We start from the raw sequence: 18748 nt of genomic DNA, 5'->3' as shown, positions 1-18748 counted from the left end.
TTAAAAAAAAAAAGGAACACTGATTAAGATGCATCGTTGGCTAAGGACGTTTAATTTTAATGTGTTTAATATTCATCTCGCTGTACGACTGATACTGTTTTGGAAAGGTAAAACAAAAAACATGAATGTTTCTATTTGATGTATTGAAAAATATCGAGTTATCCGCTCGTGGCATGTTTTAATAAATAACACATAGGGTGTATCATTCAGAATAAAGATACACATACTGTAAAAAATTGAACATTGTTCATTATGATTCTTGCAGCTTTTGTGACATGAAGCTTTGTTCTTACCAGACGCCTCGAGCAGCTTTAGACTGGAACAGAGGATGTTGATCTGAACCTGAAGGAAAAATAGCAAAAGAAAGTTGCTTCACAATTTAACCCTTTATCAGGCAAACAACTATATTTGGTAACTTCAGGTAATATTTCGAGAAAAAAGTTGCAAATTTACTAGAAAAAAAGTTGCAAATTTACTAGAAAAAAAGGTTGCAGATTCTAGAGATTTAAAGTGGCAAATCTGCGTGAAAAAAGTTGCAGATTTACGAGAAAAAAGTGGGGAAAAAGCAACTTTTTTCTCCCATATTCACCACTTTAACCCTTAATAGGACACTCAATGAAATACTTGCAAATTCCAAATTTCAACCCGAGAGAATATTGGAGGATATTACATACAGCCAGAATGTGTAAAAAAACAAACATACGAAAATAATATTTTGAGATTACGAGATTAAAGTGGCAAATCTACTAGAAAAAAATGCGTAGATTTATGAGATTTAAAGTGGTGAATCTGGGAGAAAAAAGTTGCTTTTTTCCCACTTTAAATCTCTTAAATCTGCGGCTTTTTTTCTTGTAGATTTGCCACTTTAATCTCGTAGTTTGCAACTTTTTACCAAATATATTTCTTCGCCTGATAAAGGGTTAAGATGCATTTCGATTCAAATTTAATAGTATTACATGTTCAACAATTTGTTCACTTTGTAATATTAGGCACAAGAACATAGTGCCATGAAATGAGTTAAAAAATAAAATGTTTTATGCCTTAAAATGTAGATTATAAAACATGGCAAACATTATGTTTGTGTAAAAAAAAAATCTGTTAAATTTACGGTAAAATATCGGCAGAATTTCACCGTAAAGAATACAGTGAGTGGGATTTGTACAGTAAATTTGATTTTGATTTTTAGGGTAATTGTGTCCTAGTGAAAATATGGTACTTCTCCTTTAATTTTACATGAAATAAACAGTGTTTTCTACAGTTTAAAAGTTTTGTAATATTCTTTGATTTACGGTAATTAAAAGCATCTACTACGGTGATTTTAAATTTTACATCTACACTGTAAAAAAAATCAGTTTAATTTACGGTAAAATACCGGCAGATGTGGTCACCAGAACTTCACCATAAAAAATACAGTGAGCGTGTTTTCTACTGTAAATGTATATGTAAATATTATGAAAAACTGTAATTTAGACTGAGAGGCCCTTTTATTTTTAGGGTAATTGTGTCCTTGTGACATTATGGTATTTCTCCATTAATTTGACATAGTTTTACTGTAAAAATATAAAAATGTTTGTGTTTTCAAAAGTTTTTCAAAAGTTTTGTACTATGCCTTGATTTACGGTAATTAAAAGTGTCTATTATGGTGATATGCAATTTTTTATTTTACGCCCTATTTCTCATGCAATTTGAAAGTGTTTTACTGTCATTTCTACTAATATTTTATTTATTTTTTTTATATTTTATATTTTATATTTTTTTCTATCTAATATTTTTTACAGTGTATATTTGGCGTTTCATTAAACAGCAAAAGAGCAAAAATAAAGTAGAATTTGCAAAAGAATAAATAAATAAAAATATTTTTTTTCACTAATATTTATGGGCTAATATTTCAACAAGTTGGTTCAATATTTTTTCTTATGTAATATAATTATTATATAAACCAAAAAAAGGCCCTCACCAGGATCGGGAGCGTCTGGCTGGAGAGCAGGGAAGTCGTTTTCAAAAAGAAAAGTGCTGTCATAATCTGGATTTAGCTGCAGGGAAACAGACAGACACAGAGATATCAAAAAATTTAATTTAATTTCAAATATATAATATTTCAGACATGGCACAATATCAAAAATTAAAAACAAAACACAAAAAATACCCAAAACATTGAAATGAAATGTCTGAAAACGTTATGATTTTTAATTAGTTTTAGTTTGTTTTCAAATTCAGTTAGCTTTAATGAGTTTTTAGAGTGAGTTTGCTAGTTTCAATTAGTTTTAATTTTTTGGAAAATGCTTAGTTTTAGTTTAGTTTTTATTCGTTGTCGTTTTTTTGTAATGGGGTATTTGTTGGGTGCGAGATTCAATAAAGTCACAATAAATGTTTCCTTTGTCTGATCCATCTCAGCCCCAATAAGTTTATTAAGTCATAAAACCAGACAGATGAAATAGATTTCATATCAACCAAAAAGGGTTTACGTATGAAAAAAGTTGACAAAGACGAAAACTAAGGACATTTTTAATATCATTTAAGTTAGTTTTAGTTAGTTTTGTAACCACAAAATACAGTTTCACTTAGTAATGGGTTTTTTGGAGTTTGCTTGTTGCTGTCTTCTCAGTTATTGGAGGCATATGTTTAAATATTGTATCTCCCTGTTCCTACCTCTCCGTTAGCTCGTGTGTTCCCCGGGCAGAGCGGGTTTCGGGGGTCATGTCGGGGTATCTGCTCCTCAGGAGGTTTCTCCACCTGACCGGCCCAGGGTCTCTTCATACGGTGGGCCGACACCAGGACCCAGCTGTCCCTCAGAGGGTTGTAGCGCAGGTGCTGGTGCTCTGACGGGGGGTTAGGGACATGAGACACGGAAATACTGAGGGACAATAATAGAAAAAAACACAGAATACAACAAGGACACTTCAGAAGTTAAATAGAAGATCAGTTGGTAGATAAGGTACAGTGGAGACATGATGATGGAAATTATACTGATGATATGATGATAATACCTTGATTGTTTGTTTTTATTCTTCCTGTAAGTCGCTTTGGATAAAAGCGACTGCTAAATGACTAAATGTAAATGTAAATGCAATAATGTTATTGTGACTAGACAGTCTATAATAATAGTACAGTATATAATATAATATAATATGATAATAATAATAATAATCATAATAATAATAAGGACAGCTAAAATAAAATAATAATAATAATAATATGAGATAAAATAAATAAAAATTAAGTAAGGTAAGATAAAATAAAATAAAAAACAAAAGTAGATAATAACACAAATAAAAAGTAAAAGAGCTAGATAAAAAGATGAAAATAATAAATAAGTTATTAAAAGTAGAGCATGATAAAATATACACATTTGAAAATAGACTAATAAATAATAGTAAAATAAATGAATGAATAAATAAATGAGAAGATGTTTTTTATTATAATAATGTGTAATAAAATAATGTGTCTTTTTTAACACTGCCAAGCACGTCAACAACTAGTAATTATTTCAATTATCAATTAATTGATCAGATATTGAAAGAATAAATCATTTAGTCTATAAAATATGGGGGGAAAAGCTGTGTTCTAGTTATAACACTAGTTTTACTTTTACTTTCTTATTCTTTTATTTTCTTTTTTTAACTCTAACTCTGTTTTCAGATTGAGTTTGTATTACTATTTTGTTGTTTTACTGTTTTTAGTATTTTATTGTTTTCATTGTTTTAATATTTGTGTGTGATTTTTATTGTATTTAAATAACTGCACAGCACTTTGGTCAAATGAGGTTGTTTTTAAATGTGCTCTATAAATAAACTTTGACTTGATTATAACGCATTAATAACGCATCAAACTCTAAAACATCTGCAGCCTTTTTGCTGTTGTTGCAACTTTCAGCAGTAAAAGCAGCAGGAACTAAAGTCACAAGACTGAGAGAATTAACATGAAGACAGGCCTGACTGGACTCATCAATACATATTATCAATATATGTTAAACCTACTGAACTACATATCTCTTTCATTTGGGAATCAATCTGACGAACTCCATTGACAAATGTGTTAATTCAATAATTCCAGTAAAATCAGGAAAAACAGCTTCCGGGTAGAATAAATCTAAAGACATTTTATAAACTACTGGGACCTGCCAGTGAATTCGGCTTGTATACAATTAGCTTTTAGTTTAATATTTATGTTATAATCATTGATCTACATTGTTTGATTGCAAGCCTGAAGCACTAAAGGAAATCAGTAACCTGACAGTATCGATACAATAAATACTCTGTAGTGTAATTAATCCATGCAACAAGGAAAAATAACTTAAATGTACCAGCTTTTAAGTGAAATCTGGAGCAACTTTTATGAAAACAAGACAGTCAGCAGCTAGTCTGAATGAAATGAATTAGTCTTTTCCTCTGTTAAGTTTACACAGATCTCTTATTACCTTTTGGGTCAAAGCTGACTTCTTTTTGGCCGCTCATGTTACAGATACCGGACTGTCACTCCAGAGTTAAATACACGGAGCCATTAATTCCTTCTTAACTTTAGGTTACAGCTAGTTGTGCACATAGACACAAACCTTTCTGTCTGTCAGGCTTCTTCCTGTTGTTTGACAGGCGAAAAAACGTGCTGTTTGGGACAAATCACGTGTAATGAAAACCCTCTAAAATGCAAAAAAATAAGGGTGAAAATGACCAAATAACTATCATATGAAAATTAGGTGTTCACATTCAATACCATGTCATAAAATATATCTTTATGGATAACTCCTTCTTTATAGATATGCAAACCAAGTAAAAACTACCAAAAGGGGGTTTAACAGTTTGCTGGCAACCCTGAAGTTGCCGTTCGTGATGTGTCAGTCGCGAATGAGCCGGTTCAAAGAGCCGGATCTTTTAAGTGAACGACCGGAACCGGTCCTTTTTCTTTTTTTTTTACTTTTCTCATTAGGAAAAGTACCAGCTGGTGCTGCCGACCAAGGTTATTATAGTTAACGAAAACTAACGAAAAAACGAAAACTATAATTGAAAAAATGTTTTTCGTTAAATGAAATAAAAATAAAAATGAGAGTTTAAAAAAAAAAAAAAGATAACTAACTGAAACTGTATTTTGTGGTTGCAAATGCAATTGGCTACAGCAATTTATTGAAATTTAAGTGATATATGTGTTCAAATACAAATCACAAGTCAAAACAGTGCTAAATTTGGCTGAATTATTAAAGGCTCCAAAGCCTGTTTCACTCTATTGAAGCAGACTGGTTCAAAACACTGTGTTGAGGCTTGTACCAAAGCTCTGTGACACTGTAGCAGAAGCACAATATTCACTTTTTTTTAATTGTGGCACCAGGAAGTCCTTCAAAATCACTCAAACAGAAGTAGCTACTTCTACATTGTTGAATTTGAATCTTTTGATTCATTAGTAAATTGACATTTCAAAGTGTTGTAACACTGTCATGTGAGAACAATGATTCTTAGAAAGAAGACATAGCTGTTTAAAACTGATTTTATTGGTTTTATGTTGGAACTGGAATCAATAAGATGTGTGAATCATATGGAGGTTTGTGACTGCTATAACTGCAGCTGACCACTAGAAGTCACTGGTAGGGTCTGTCTGTCTTTGAGGCTTTGAAGCTTCAAATCTTTTTTCGATACAATCAGGAAGAAGCCTCAAAAGCTTCACAAGGCTTCATCCGCCCACAGTGGCGGTTCTACACAGGGGCCTCCAGGGGCCACTGCCCCTGTGAAGAAGCCTTTGGCCCCTGCTGTGGCCCCTGTGTCAAATTAATAATAAAATGATCAAATTATAAAATTGAACAATTCTAACCTTTTTTTGTTCAAACAATATCTCATTGTACACAAAATGAACCCAGAATGTGTAAATTGTACAACAGGTTAATTGTGCAATAAAATATTGTGTGTGTATGTGTGTGTGTATATATATATAAAGATCATTCTCACTGTACTGCAAATGATTAAATGAGAAATGTCATTGTCATACAATAAAAAACTGTTATTGTTGGTGAGTCTCATTGTTTAAATCAATGTATTTGTATCTTCCAAATATACTTGAATGAGATGTTTAAATAAGCTAAAATAAAGGTTTTGAATGCTTAAATATCATCTTTGCCATTTTTTTATGTGCTAATGTGCCCCTCTGATTAAACACTGGCCCCTCCTGGGCCCCCACAGTAAACTGGTCTAGAACCGCCACTGTCCGCCCATCTCTAATAAAAGGTATAAGTTGTAAAATGAAGCGCGGCTCTTCTTGATGAGCTGAGACAAAAGATCCGGATCACTAAAAAAGAGCCGAACTTCCCATCACTGGCTGCCGTCTCCTAAGCGACTGGCTCGTCCGCTGATTGGCTGAGCGGTTATTGTCCCGCCCCCCACCTGACCAGGAAGAAGCAGTCAGCTGTCTCTGCTCCTCCTCCTCCTTCTCGCCCCATGGCGTGTATGCACCAACCTGTCTGCCTCTGTGTCCACGTGTAGTCTCAACCTGCTGCTGTGTCTGTGTCTGTGTCTGTTTTAATAATGTCTGTAGTTAAAACGTGTCTAAGACTGTCGGTGCTGGCTGTAGTCTCCGTCCTGTCCGTGCTGCTGCTGCGGCACTGGATGGCCACCAAGCAGTACGTCTTCAACAAGGAGGACGTCGCTAAACTGGCCAAACAGTACGCAGGTGAGTTGGTTTATGAGGACTTTTCTAGCTAATTAAAGCCAGAATAAACCTTCAGTTCAGTCAGATGCATTTTAAAGTGATTAGAGCTGTAAACATGTCTGTTTACAGGACAGGACCATGAGCAGGCCTTCTCCAAAGTGGTGGTGGAGCTCAGGAAGAGGTAAACAAGTAAACAACAACAAGACTGCATGTTGCATCACAGATACCTGCACACACACACACACACACACACACACTAGGGTTGTCATGATACTAAGATTTTCAACTCGATACCGATACTCAGGAAAATATTCGATACTATTTTCGATACCACAAGGATAAAAACAAAGACCCCAAAATTTAACAAATATTTTCAACAACAAGAAAACCGTAATAATGAACAGAACCACAGGTTAAATATTTATGATAAAAAACAGTTGTGCAACTAACAAACTGCAACTATGATAACAGGCTTCAGGTCTGAGGTAGTGCAAAAAATAAATAAATACAATAAACGATAACAATCAGAACAATATTTTGTATGCTGTGCATAATATTATACTTGATAAGTCGACTTTTCTCTGCTTCATTCTGGGACTTCAAGAGAGAAAATAACACTTTTCATCGATACTTTTGAAAATGAGTATCGTATCCGGATACAACGTTTTAGTATCGATACTTTTTGGAGTATCGATATTTTTGACACACACACACACACACACACACACACACACACACAGGTGCTGGCACCAAGCAACTCATAGCTGCACACTTATAAAAATTGCATTTCGTTGAATTTCTTGAAACATTTCAACAGCTACAACCTAGGGCTGGGCGATATGAACCAAAAGTCATATACCGATATATATTTAGGCAGAATATTGATATGTACGATATATATCCTGATATTTTCATCGCTAATTGAGAGCAAATGTTCAGTCAAAGTCAAATATGACATGTCACAAGTAGTTTTATTGAAACCGTTTATTTAAGTGAACATAAATACTGTATAACAACAGGAGTACTTTTTTTTTTTTTTTTTTAATCAAAGCTCCATAAATTGCACATTTAAATAAAAAAATATCTTAAATAAAAATAGCCTATGAAATAAAATAGGTCATTATTTTTCTGAAATAAATATATTTATATGAGAAAAAAATAACAAATATTACAAAATAACTAAATATGACAAAACCTAGTTAGAGCAGCACTTATATACAAAGAAATACATTTTTTTACTTGTGAAAAAATCGTGAATGTATCGCCCAGCCCTACTCTTATACAGTCAACAGGCCATCATTACTTCAGCACTGGATCCTGTTATGTTAAATGTGTTTAAAGCCACAAAATGTAGTAACCTATGAATGAATATTGGAATAAAATGGTGAATAATCATTCTTCACTCTTCCTTGAGTTGTTTTTCAGTCATGTTTCTGTTGCGATTAAACTTAAAACATTTAAGCGAATGGCTTTAAGGCTCTTAGTTTGAGTCGTGTGTTTAAGAAGCAGCTAATAAAGTCTAACTGTTCCAGGTATCCTGGCCACATCCTGCCAGACGAGGACCTGCAGTGGGTGTTTGTGAACGCTGGAGGCTGGATGGGCTCCATGTGTCTCCTCCACGCCTCGCTCACTGAGTACCTGCTGCTGTTTGGGACCGCTGTGGACACGGGAGGACACTCAGGTGAGGAACCAACAGGACCAGGGCTGCCCCTGACCAAAATGGGGCCCCAAGTAAAAAAATTTCTTCTGTTACAAATATAATACTAATATGTATACTATATGCAAACTATAACCACTAATACTGGCAGTATTACTACTTCTATACTATTATTAATTCAAGAAAACTATTGCTATTGCTATCTATTATTACGATTATTGTCATTATTATCATCATCATTATTATTAAATAGGCTACAACTACAATCCTAATAAAACATACTAATTCAGTACCAAACAGACTGATATTTCAAAATGTAGCTACATTCAAATTTAGTTCCTTCTGTCAACAAAAGTTTCAAATACACTCATTTCTATCATTATTTATCTCTGGGCCGTTAACACCATTAACAGCGTTAACGGCATTAAAAAAGGTCTCTTCTTTCTCTTGTCCTGCCTCGGCATCAAAACCAGATGTATAAATACCAGATATAAAATATGTTTCCCTCGAATGAAATTGACAATGTAGTTTATTTTTATCTATTTTTATGAGTCCCTGCTAAATCAATCACAGGGTTCGTACGGTTGCTTTAAATCCTTGAAAATGCTTGAATTTTAATGTTGTATTTTCACGGTTTTAAAAGTGCTTGGATTTTGGATTAAGTGCTTGAAAATGCTTGAAATTCTTCCTGAATTTCTCTCGCAAGCTGACTATAGATAATCACATGTTCAATGAAAAAAAATACTAAATTCAATATTGAGATTAGCAAACTGTACTTTTGGTTGTTAAAAGTGTAAAACCATCGATGTTGGTATAGTTGAGTGAAATTACCCCTTTTAGCATGCAAGTACTCATCTAAAACATGCAACATACAACTGTTGAAAGGTACTGGAAAAGCTTGAAAGTGGATCTTGAAAGTCCTTGAAAAATGATTGAATTTGACCACTCAAAAAGTGTACGAACCCTGATAAGAGTTTGACTCCATTTCTGCTCTTTTCTCTCAGGTCGTTACTGGGCCGAAATATCTGACACCATCATATCTGGAACCTTCAGACAGTGGAAGGAAGGAACAACAAAGAGTGAAATATACTACCCTGGTAATACCAGAACACCTTTTGAGCTACTATTTCTTTAGTTTTTAAATCAAAATGACTTTATTTATCCCTGAGGGTAAATTCAGTTAGTCTGGTAGAATCTCTTTTTGAATGACACAGCCTGATGGCTCTTGGAGAGAATAATAATAATAATAATAATAATAGGAGTGAAGGATCTTTTGAATCTCTCCGTCCTGCAACGAGAGAGAGGAGCTGTCCACTGCTGTTTTTTTGGTGATTTTACTTTTTTTTTAATGTAATCTTAAAAAAAATGGTAATTTTTACATTTTATTTTGGTAATTTTACATATTTTTTATTTTTATATTTTATCATTTTACTTTTTTGTAATTTAACATCTTTTTATAATTTTACATATTTTTTGATGTAATCTTAATTGGTAATTTTTACATCTTATTTAGGTAATTTTACATATTTCTTGGGTAATTTTACATATTTTTGGGGGTAATTTTACATCTTTTCTATTCAATTCAAATTGTTGTGTGTGGAAGGTCCCTTTATTGCGCAAGCTGGAGCTTTGTTTCACTTGTTTCTATGACGACGTTAACAAAAAGAAAGGCAGCTGCTACCGGACTGTTTATTATCTGCCGTGTTGTTGTTACCGCAAGAAGTGGAAATGTTATGGAATGCCATTTTGTGTCTTTTTTTTTTGGTAATTTTGTGTCTTTTTTTGGTAATTGTGTCTTTTTCTATTAATTTTGTGTCTTTTTTAGTAATTTTGTATATTTTTTGGTAGTTCTGTGTCTTTTTTTGGTCATTTTGTGTCTTTTTTGGTCATTTTGTTTCTTTTTTCAAGTAATTTAGTTTTTTCTGTCACTTTGTGTCTTTTTTTAAGTAATTTAGTTATTTTTCTGTCATTCTGTGTCTTTTTTTGGTCATTTTGATCCTGCCTCCAGGTAATTTGAGTTGAATTTTGAGACCCCTGGTTAATACCAAATTGCACTGATTATATTAACATCTTTCTGTACTTCCCACTCTTTTCCTCCACAGGTGACACCATTGTTCATAGTGTAGGCGAGGCCACTTCGGTGCAGTGGAGCACCGGGACGTGGATGGTGGAGTACGGCCGCGGTTTCATCCCTTCCACGCTGGGATTCGCCCTGGCAGACACCTTGTTCAGCACCCAGGACTTCCTCACATTGTTCTACACCGTACGAGTCTATGTGAAGGGCATGCTGCTAGAGGCTGGTACGCTACTAACAGAGGCCGGAGTCTTCTGAGGCGTGCTCAAGGTTTGGGACAGTAACAAAGGTTCACTACCATCCAACATGGGGGAAAATCTGTGCTAGATCATTTAAGATTCAATATGTTTACCAATCCAAACGTGCATCAGGACTTCAAGTTTCTGCACCTTGTCTAGGCTTTTCAAAATAAAAGCGTTGATTAACCTGTTAACATCCAACTGCATCAATAGTCGGGTGCAAATATGGTTTAACCCTAAATAAATTCTAACAAAAGGTTTCTCAGGGCTTTACAGTAGTTTCAGATGTACTTAAAAACATACTAAAAGTTTGCCAATTTTTGACTCCCAAGAAAAGCCCCATTTTCAATATGGCGGCCGCCAAATCTTTCAAATGACCATTACTCCTTTTAGTCAGGCGGCTAAGCTAAATAACCCATTTAGGCCTAAAACGGCTGGAAAAAATGCCTATAAAACCTCTGGCCGATTTTTACCCATTTAAGGCGGGAAAGCATTACCGCATTTCTACCATTAAAACCAGGGAAAGTAGATACGTCGTTTTGTAGTATTTGTAGTTTTTTCCACCTATTTTCGGTCTCTTGGCCAATGAAATGCATCAGAATACATGTGGGAGTGTCGCAATGCATCATGGGACTTTTCCAGAACTGAAATCATGGCGGAAGACGACTATAGCGGAGGGAGCTCAGATATAACAGCTATAAGCTCTCGGATACTTTTTTAATTTCATTTCTATCTGCTACAGAGGCTGAAAAATCTATTATTTAGTAGGAAGAGTTGACACTTCTGTTGAATTTACAGAAAAACTTCGCCCAGAGGTTTTACAGGCATTTTTTACAGGCGTTTTAGGCCAAGATGGGTTAAAATAACCCCCTAAAACCTGAAGTTTTTGTGGAAATTCAATTCCTGATTATTATTTTGTCATTTTGACTTACTTGATCAACATTTTGAACACAAAAAGCACACAAAAAATTACAAAAACCACTCACAAAAAAAAACATAAAGCACACCAAAAAATTACAAAAAACATACATGAAAAAACACACAAAATACACAAAAAAAATGGCAACAAACAGAAAAACACAAAATACACAAATTGCAAAAAACACACAGGAAAAAAAACTGAAAAAACACATAAAAACACACAAATCACACAAAAAATATTAAGCACAAGAGATTGCATTCAAAATGCTGAATGCACACTGCAAAATTCAATCAAATCTCTGCAAAAACTTCAGTAAGAGTCGGTTTTTACCTTTGCTGAAAAAGGGTTGATGCATTTAAATTGGACGTGGAAACTTCTGGAAAAGCCAAAACTTTAGAGGTTTTTACGTCGTGACGTCATGAAGAAGTCGTGCTCCGGAGCTTTCATGGAAGCTGAGAAACCTTTTGTTAGAATTTCTTTAGGTTTAGGTGTTTTTTTTTCATATATGCACCCGCCTACAACAACTGTGCAGCATTTACTGACATCCACAAAGTCTTTACCACGACACAAACCCTTCAGTCACATCAGCATCTAATTCTCTATATAAGATAATCATTCCACTGAGAGCTCAAACTGCCGACACGGTGAAGTCTTCACTAGTTATTTTACAGTACGGAGCCCCGAAACTTATTTTTTTCAAGTAATTCACCAAATTGTACGGTAACACTTTACAATAACCAACTATGTAATGTTTATAGATGGTTTATAGACCAATTATTAACCATTTACAAAGTGCTATACATATTTAATCATATTTAACCAATTTCTTAAAGGTTTATGAATCATTTCAAAGTCATTAACATACCTAATATGGTGTTAAAAATGTTAAAATGAGTGCAACTAAAACTATTGATAAACTATTAATTATAATTTAATTGTTTGTTAATGGTAAAGTAACTATAAACTTACATCTATTTACCATTTTTAAATGATTTAGTTGGGTAAACATTAATAAAATGATGTATTTACCATTCTAAATGGTCTATATATGGTTTATTAATTATGATTAAACATTAATATACCATCTATTTGTCATTTTTAAATGATTTAGTTAGTTAAACATTAATAAAATGATGTATTTACCATTCTAAATGGCCTATATATGGTTTATTAATGATGATTAAACATTAATAAATCATCTATTTGCCATTTTTAAATTATATTGTTGGTTAAACATTAATAAAATGATGTATTCACCATTCTAAATGGTATATATATGGTTTACTAATTATGATTAAACATTAATAAATCATCTATTTGCCATTTTTAAATGATTTTGTTGGGTAAACATTAATAAAATGATGTATTTACCATTATAAATGGCCTATATATGGTTTATTAATGATGATTAAACATTAATAAATCATCTATTTGCCATTTTTAAATGATTTTGTTGGGTAAACATTAATAAAATGATGTATTTACCATTATAAATGGCCTATATATGGTTTATTAATGATGATTAAACATTAATAAATCATCTATTTGCCATTTTTAAATGATTTTGTTGGGTAAACATTAATAAAATTATGTATTCACCATTCTAAATGGTCTATATATGGTTTATTAATTATGATTAAACATTAATAAATCATCTATTTGCCATTTTTAAATGATTTAGTTAGTTAAACATTAATAAAATGATGTATTTACCATTCTAAATGGCCTATATATGGTTTATTAATGATGATTAAACATTAATAAATCATCTATTTGCCATTTTTAAATGATTTTGTTGGTTAAACATTAATAAAATGATGTACTTACCATTCTAAATTGTCTATAAATGGTTTATTAATTATGATTAAACATTAATAAACTGTCTGTTTACCATTAGTAAATGATGGTTATTGTAAAGTGTTACCAATTGGACAATCTTACCCTCTGAATAATAAGAAACCAGGCTTTTGAGTATTCATATTTTAGCAACCAATCACTTTTAAAAACAAGTATGGTTATAAAATGTTGAAGCTGTGATTTAAAAAAAAACTGCTTGTTGACAATAAATTTAGGGACCAAGGCGTCACTTTTAAAAGAACTATGCAATGCATAATTTGGCTTCAAAAACAAACAAAAAAAAATACAATGCAAAGCCAAAGCACACTATTTTCTTAATATATACCCCTTTGATATTTATATGCATGTGGATTCTCAGTTAATGAGTCTTTATGATCTAACTAGAAGAAGATTTAAGCGTGTTTGCTCCAAAGATTTGACATTTGGCTCCATTTCCTCATTCACAATCGATGATCTGTTTACACTATATATTTTTGGAAAATGTTATAAACCTGAAGGGGTTTGACGGAGAAAACTGCCTGGATGATGTGTGTGTGGTGTCTCTTTTTTTGGCTCAGTGTGAGTTATAGTCAGGTCCATACCAGCAGAGTTTTAATGGTTATATATATATAATACTGTGCAGCAAGTTTTACATTGCACTTTTCTCAAAATTTTGGTAGAGGGCTATCTACTAAATCCAATCAAATCTGTCGGCTTATGATCTTTTCTTTTTAAACTCTAAAGCAGGAAATGTACACTACATACAGTCATGGAAAAAATGATTAGATCACCTTTGTTTTCTTCATTTACTTGTTCATTTTAATGGCTGGTACACTGTAAAAATGTCCCGTTGTTTTTACAAAAAAAAAAAACTGGCAGCTATTGTTACCAGAATATTTCCGTTAAAAATGCAGTACAAATGCAGTACAAATGTCAACATCTTTACAGAACAACTTGTAAATTTAACATCCTAAAACTGTAGTAATTAAAAAAATAAAAAAAACATTTTTAAGTTGTAGATCATACCGTCCTTCACTGCTAATTTAACAGGATGATGCTGCTTTTATACTAATTATTTATGCAAAATGTACATGCATTTTGCTTATTGTACATTGAATACCAGTAAATTAACATTCAGTTATTATTTATTGTGCATTGAATACCAGTAAAATTTACAAGTTGTTCTGTAAAGTTGTTTACATTTGTACTGTATTTTTTTGCAGAATTATTCTGCTAACCACAGCTGACATTTTTTTTCTGTAAAAGCAACAGATTTTTTTTTACAGTGTACAACTAATTTGTTTGGACAAATATAATGAGAACAACAAAAATGGCTCATAAGAGTTTTAATTTAAGAGCTGATATAGAAATATAAGAAAATAAAAGCCTGCCTTGTTAGATTAATACTCAATAATACAAAATTAGTCTAACATGTTAGAAAACCTTCTGTATAATGACGAAGGATGCACAATATCGTCTTTTTCCCTGATCACCAATATACCAATATTTTCTACTCATTTTTGGCAGATTGCTGATGTCGGTACCAGTATATGCACATATATTTTTCCACCTAATTGCACAGAATATCTACAGTCATGGAAAAAATGATTAGATCACGTTTGTTTTCTTCGTTTTCTTGTTCATTTTAACGCCTGGTACAACTAAAGGTACATTTGTTTGGACAAATATAATGAGAACAACAAAAATAGTGCATAAGAGTTTAACGTAAGAGCTGATATCTAGACATTTTCCATGGTTTTCTGGATAATAACCAAAATCATTGTCAAGAAAACCATGGAAAATGTCTAGATGTCAGCTCTTACGTTAAACTCTTATCAGCTATTTTTGTTCTCATTTTATTTGTCCAAACAAATGTACCTTTTAGTTCAATGTATCGGGCTGTTAAACACCAACAGATGCTGCTTGGGAGAAATTTGGAAGCCCTTTAAAATGTAATTCCAATTTAGCTTAGATCAGGGGTCTCAAACTCAAATTACCTGGGGGCTGCTGGAGGTAAAAAAGACACAAAATGACTGAAAAAACAATAAATTACTTTAAAAAGACACAAAATGACCGAAAAAGACGAAGAATTAGGAAAAAAGACACAAAATTATTTTAAAAAGACACAAAATGGCCCAAAAAATACACAAAATTACGAAAAAAAATACACAAAATCATGAAAAAAATACACAAAATTAGTAAAAAATAGACAGACACAATTACAAAAAAGACACAAAATTATTTTAAAAAAGAAACAAAATTATTCAAAAATACACAATTATTACAAAAGACACAAAATGACCGAAAAAGACGAAGAATTAGGAAAAAAGACACAAAATTATTTTAAAAAGACACAAAATGGCCCAAAAAATACACAAAATTACGAAAAAAAATACACAAAATCATGAAAAAAATACACAAAATTACTAAAAATAGACAGACACAATTACAAAAAAGACACAAAATTATTTTAAAAAAGAAACAAAATTATTCAAAAATACACAATTATTACAAAAGACACAAAATGACCCAAAAAAAGACACAGAATTATTTAAAAAATACACTCAATTACAAAAATACACAAAATTACAAAAAAAATACACAAAATTACTAAAAAAAAGACACAGAATTATTAAAAGACACAAAATTACTAAAAAAAAAAAAGTAAATAAAGGGACCTTCCACACACAACACAGTAAAGTGCCATTCATATAAAACTCACATTAAACTTTCATATCAAGGTGGGGGCCACAAAATATCGTCACGAGGGCCGCAATTGGCCCGCGGGCCGCGAGTTTGAGACCCATGGTTTAGATAATGATAAATAAAAATAAATAAAAACCACCAGCACTGTTGTGTAATCTTTGTCATGTTCTACTGTAACTTTACATGTTTTCATTCATTCATTGAATGGATCTAACAATGAAAAAAGGTATCTAAAATACATTTTATGAGCTTAAATAGAATCGACACAATCCTTTATAAAAGTGTAATTGTAAAGATAAACTTGAATATTTTTGTGCTCTAACCAGTGAGACTACACAGCTACAGAGTCTTCAGCTTCTGTTCATTGTCTGGATCTTTGCACTAGCCCAGTAGGGCAAAAAATAAAACCCTAACCACAGGCCTTGTCCTCTACAACTCCATCTTTTAATATACAGCTGAGAAGAAATGGCAGAAAATCCAATCCTTTTGGAAATAATATTTGTTTTATGTCAGTTGGAGTTGCTGATTCTACCTTCTATCTTCCAGTTCTTAACTTTTCAGATGAAACAGCCTTATTTTCAAACTGATGCCAACAGCCATCAACGACCATAAAAGGGCGTCTGTGGGAGTGAAATTATACGACACAACTACTCCGACTGGATTTCTTTTGGTTTATTTACAGCAGCGTCAGTAGTAATGTGGTCTCATGGATGAATGGCATGAATTGCTGTACTTTAAATGTTGATGAGCAGATGTGCAATTTACTGTAAAGATTTAAAAAAACTGACAGTGCCAGAGGGAATAAATGTTTTTGAAGGTAAATGGTGCACGGCTGGTTTGTTACTTATTTATACTGTCCTACAAAGTCTAAACGCAAAGTCTTTTTTTTTTTTACTTCATTGTTTTATTGTAGCAAAATGGGATTATCAATATTTTTTTATTTTTCCCGTAGATTTGTCACTTTTTTCCCGTAAATTTGTCTTTTTTTCTTGTAAATTTGTAAAAAAATTTCCGTAAATTTGTCAATTTTTTTCCCGTTAATTTTGATACTTTTTTCCTGTAAATTCATCACTTTTTTCTTGCAAATTTGTCACTTTTCCCCCGTAAATTTGTCACATTTTTCCCGTAAATTTGTCACTTTTTCCCCGTAAATTTGTCACTTTTTCCCCGTAAATTTGTCACTTTTTTCCCGTAAATTTGTCACTTTTTTCCCGTAAATTTGTCACTTTTTTTCTCGTAAATTTGAGAATACATGCACATCACATTTTTGTTTTACTTCATTTTTACTGTAGCAAAATGGGATTATCAATAGCCAGACTGTCATAAAAATATCTCCTTAATTTTGCAAGCACCTGACATACGTCTTATTCAACTGAATGCAAACATTTGTGAACAATTGTAAAAGTATTTTGAACAATGCAACAAAAAACGAGAACAGACGCTTTAAGAATTGAGAAATCTTAACCTTTTTATACTCCAGAGTTAATAAAAATGTGTCTTTTTTCTTGTGGATTTGAGATTTTTTTCCCGTAAATTCGTCACTTTTTTCTTGTCACTTTTTTCTTGTGAATTTGTCACTTTTTTTCTTCTAAAGTGCCTTTTTTTGTTTAAATTTGTAACTTTTTTTCTTGTAAATTTGAGATTTTTTTCTGGTAAATGTGTCACTTTTTTCTTGTAAATTTGTCACTTTTTTTCTTGTAAATTTGAGATTTTTTTCTGGTAAATGTGTCACTTTTTTCTTGTAAATTTGTCACTTTTTAAAATAAAATGTGTCCCTTTTTTTCTCGTAAATTTGAGATTTTTTTCCCCATACATTTGTCACTTTTTTCCCGTAAATTTGTCACTTTTTTCCCGTAAATTTGTCACTTTTTTCTAGTACATTCGTCACTTTTTTCTAGTACATTCGTCACTTTTTTCTAGTACATTCATCACTTTTTTTCTTGTAAATTTGTCCCTTTTTTTCTCGTAAATTTGAGAATACATGCACATCAAAGATCCATCTTGCTGAACTCACCTGTACTTTCCCTCACAGGTGCCTTTTTATCCTGCAAAACAAACAAAGAAATCTAAACATGAGGGGTATATTTGGGTGGTAAACAAGCTGAGTGAAATCACAAAACTGACCTTTTTATCCTCCAGAGAGTTAATAAAAATAGAGATGAGGTTAGGGATTGTGTAGGTGGAGGGATGCTGCGTGAACAGATGGTGTTATTCAATAAAAGAGTCCGGCAGAACAGAGGAGAGACACATCAGTCCTCATCTCAGCCTGTAAATGTCAAGAGGATGCAGACAACCTGATCTGTTGTCATCATATCCAGAGAGAGCTCCAGGTGATGATGATAGAAGTGTGTGTGTTTTATGTGAGGGTGTGTTAGTGTGTGTCTGCTTATATGTGTTATGTGTGCATGCTTGTGTGCACATTCTACATGCCATAGCACATGTGCATAGTGCTTGTAGTCTGTGTGTTTATGCTTTATACTATATACTAGGGCTGGGCGATATATATCGGTATAAAAATATGTCAATATATTTTTAAATGTGATATGGAATTAGACCATATTGCATATATCAATATAGTTATTTTTCCCCCTTTCTTTATATATAAATGCTGCTCTTACTAGGGTTTGGCATATTTAGTTATTTTGTAATATTTGTTATTCTTTTCTCATATAAATATATTTATTTCA

At 32.5% G+C, this 18748-nt stretch overlaps 2 protein-coding genes across 3 annotated transcripts in view; one reads left to right on the top strand and one right to left on the bottom strand.

The window, feature by feature from the left end:
* Window positions 1-4551, bottom strand: part of galt (galactose-1-phosphate uridylyltransferase) — a 66473-nt gene extending 61922 nt beyond the window's left edge. The window contains exons 1-4 of the mRNA XM_059358624.1: window positions 4418-4551; window positions 2650-2819; window positions 1958-2033; window positions 294-342 (exon numbers count right to left, since the gene is read on the bottom strand). Coding sequence (XP_059214607.1) covers window positions 294-342; window positions 1958-2033; window positions 2650-2819; window positions 4418-4454 — 332 coding nt within the window. The 5' untranslated portion in view covers window positions 4455-4551. The remainder of the gene's footprint in view (window positions 1-293; window positions 343-1957; window positions 2034-2649; window positions 2820-4417) is intronic.
* Window positions 4552-6393: 1842 nt separating this feature from the next.
* sigmar1 (sigma non-opioid intracellular receptor 1) lies at window positions 6394-16883 on the top strand. Of its 2 annotated transcripts, none has more exons than XM_059358122.1 (6): window positions 6394-6648; window positions 6757-6808; window positions 8160-8308; window positions 9289-9381; window positions 10387-10584; window positions 16608-16883. In XM_059358122.1, the coding sequence occupies exons 1-6, from the start codon at window positions 6504-6506 to the stop codon at window positions 16646-16648; spliced, it is 678 nt and encodes a 225-aa protein (XP_059214105.1). In that variant the 5' UTR covers window positions 6394-6503; the 3' UTR covers window positions 16649-16883. The 2 variants fall into 2 exon arrangements, with proteins under 2 accessions (XP_059214105.1, XP_059214106.1); XM_059358123.1 differs by having other exon boundaries at window positions 10387-10628.
* The last annotated feature ends 1865 nt before the right edge of the window (window positions 16884-18748 follow it).

Source organism: Centropristis striata, chromosome 19 (assembly GCF_030273125.1).
Source record: "Centropristis striata isolate RG_2023a ecotype Rhode Island chromosome 19, C.striata_1.0, whole genome shotgun sequence".
In the NCBI taxonomy this organism is placed as follows: Eukaryota; Metazoa; Chordata; class Actinopteri; order Perciformes; family Serranidae; genus Centropristis; species Centropristis striata.
This window is presented reverse-complemented; position numbering and strand designations above follow the sequence as displayed.

Coding starts and splice junctions, on each gene's coding strand:
- sigmar1 (XM_059358122.1), top strand. CDS start 6,504: ATGTCTGTAGTTAAAACGTGTCTAAGACTGTCGGTGCTGGCTGTAGTC. Junction 6,649..6,756: donor ACTGGCCAAACAGTACGCAG/GTGAGTTGGTTT, acceptor GTCTGTTTACAG/GACAGGACCATGAGCAGGCC. Junction 8,309..9,288: donor GGACACGGGAGGACACTCAG/GTGAGGAACCAA, acceptor CTTTTCTCTCAG/GTCGTTACTGGGCCGAAATA.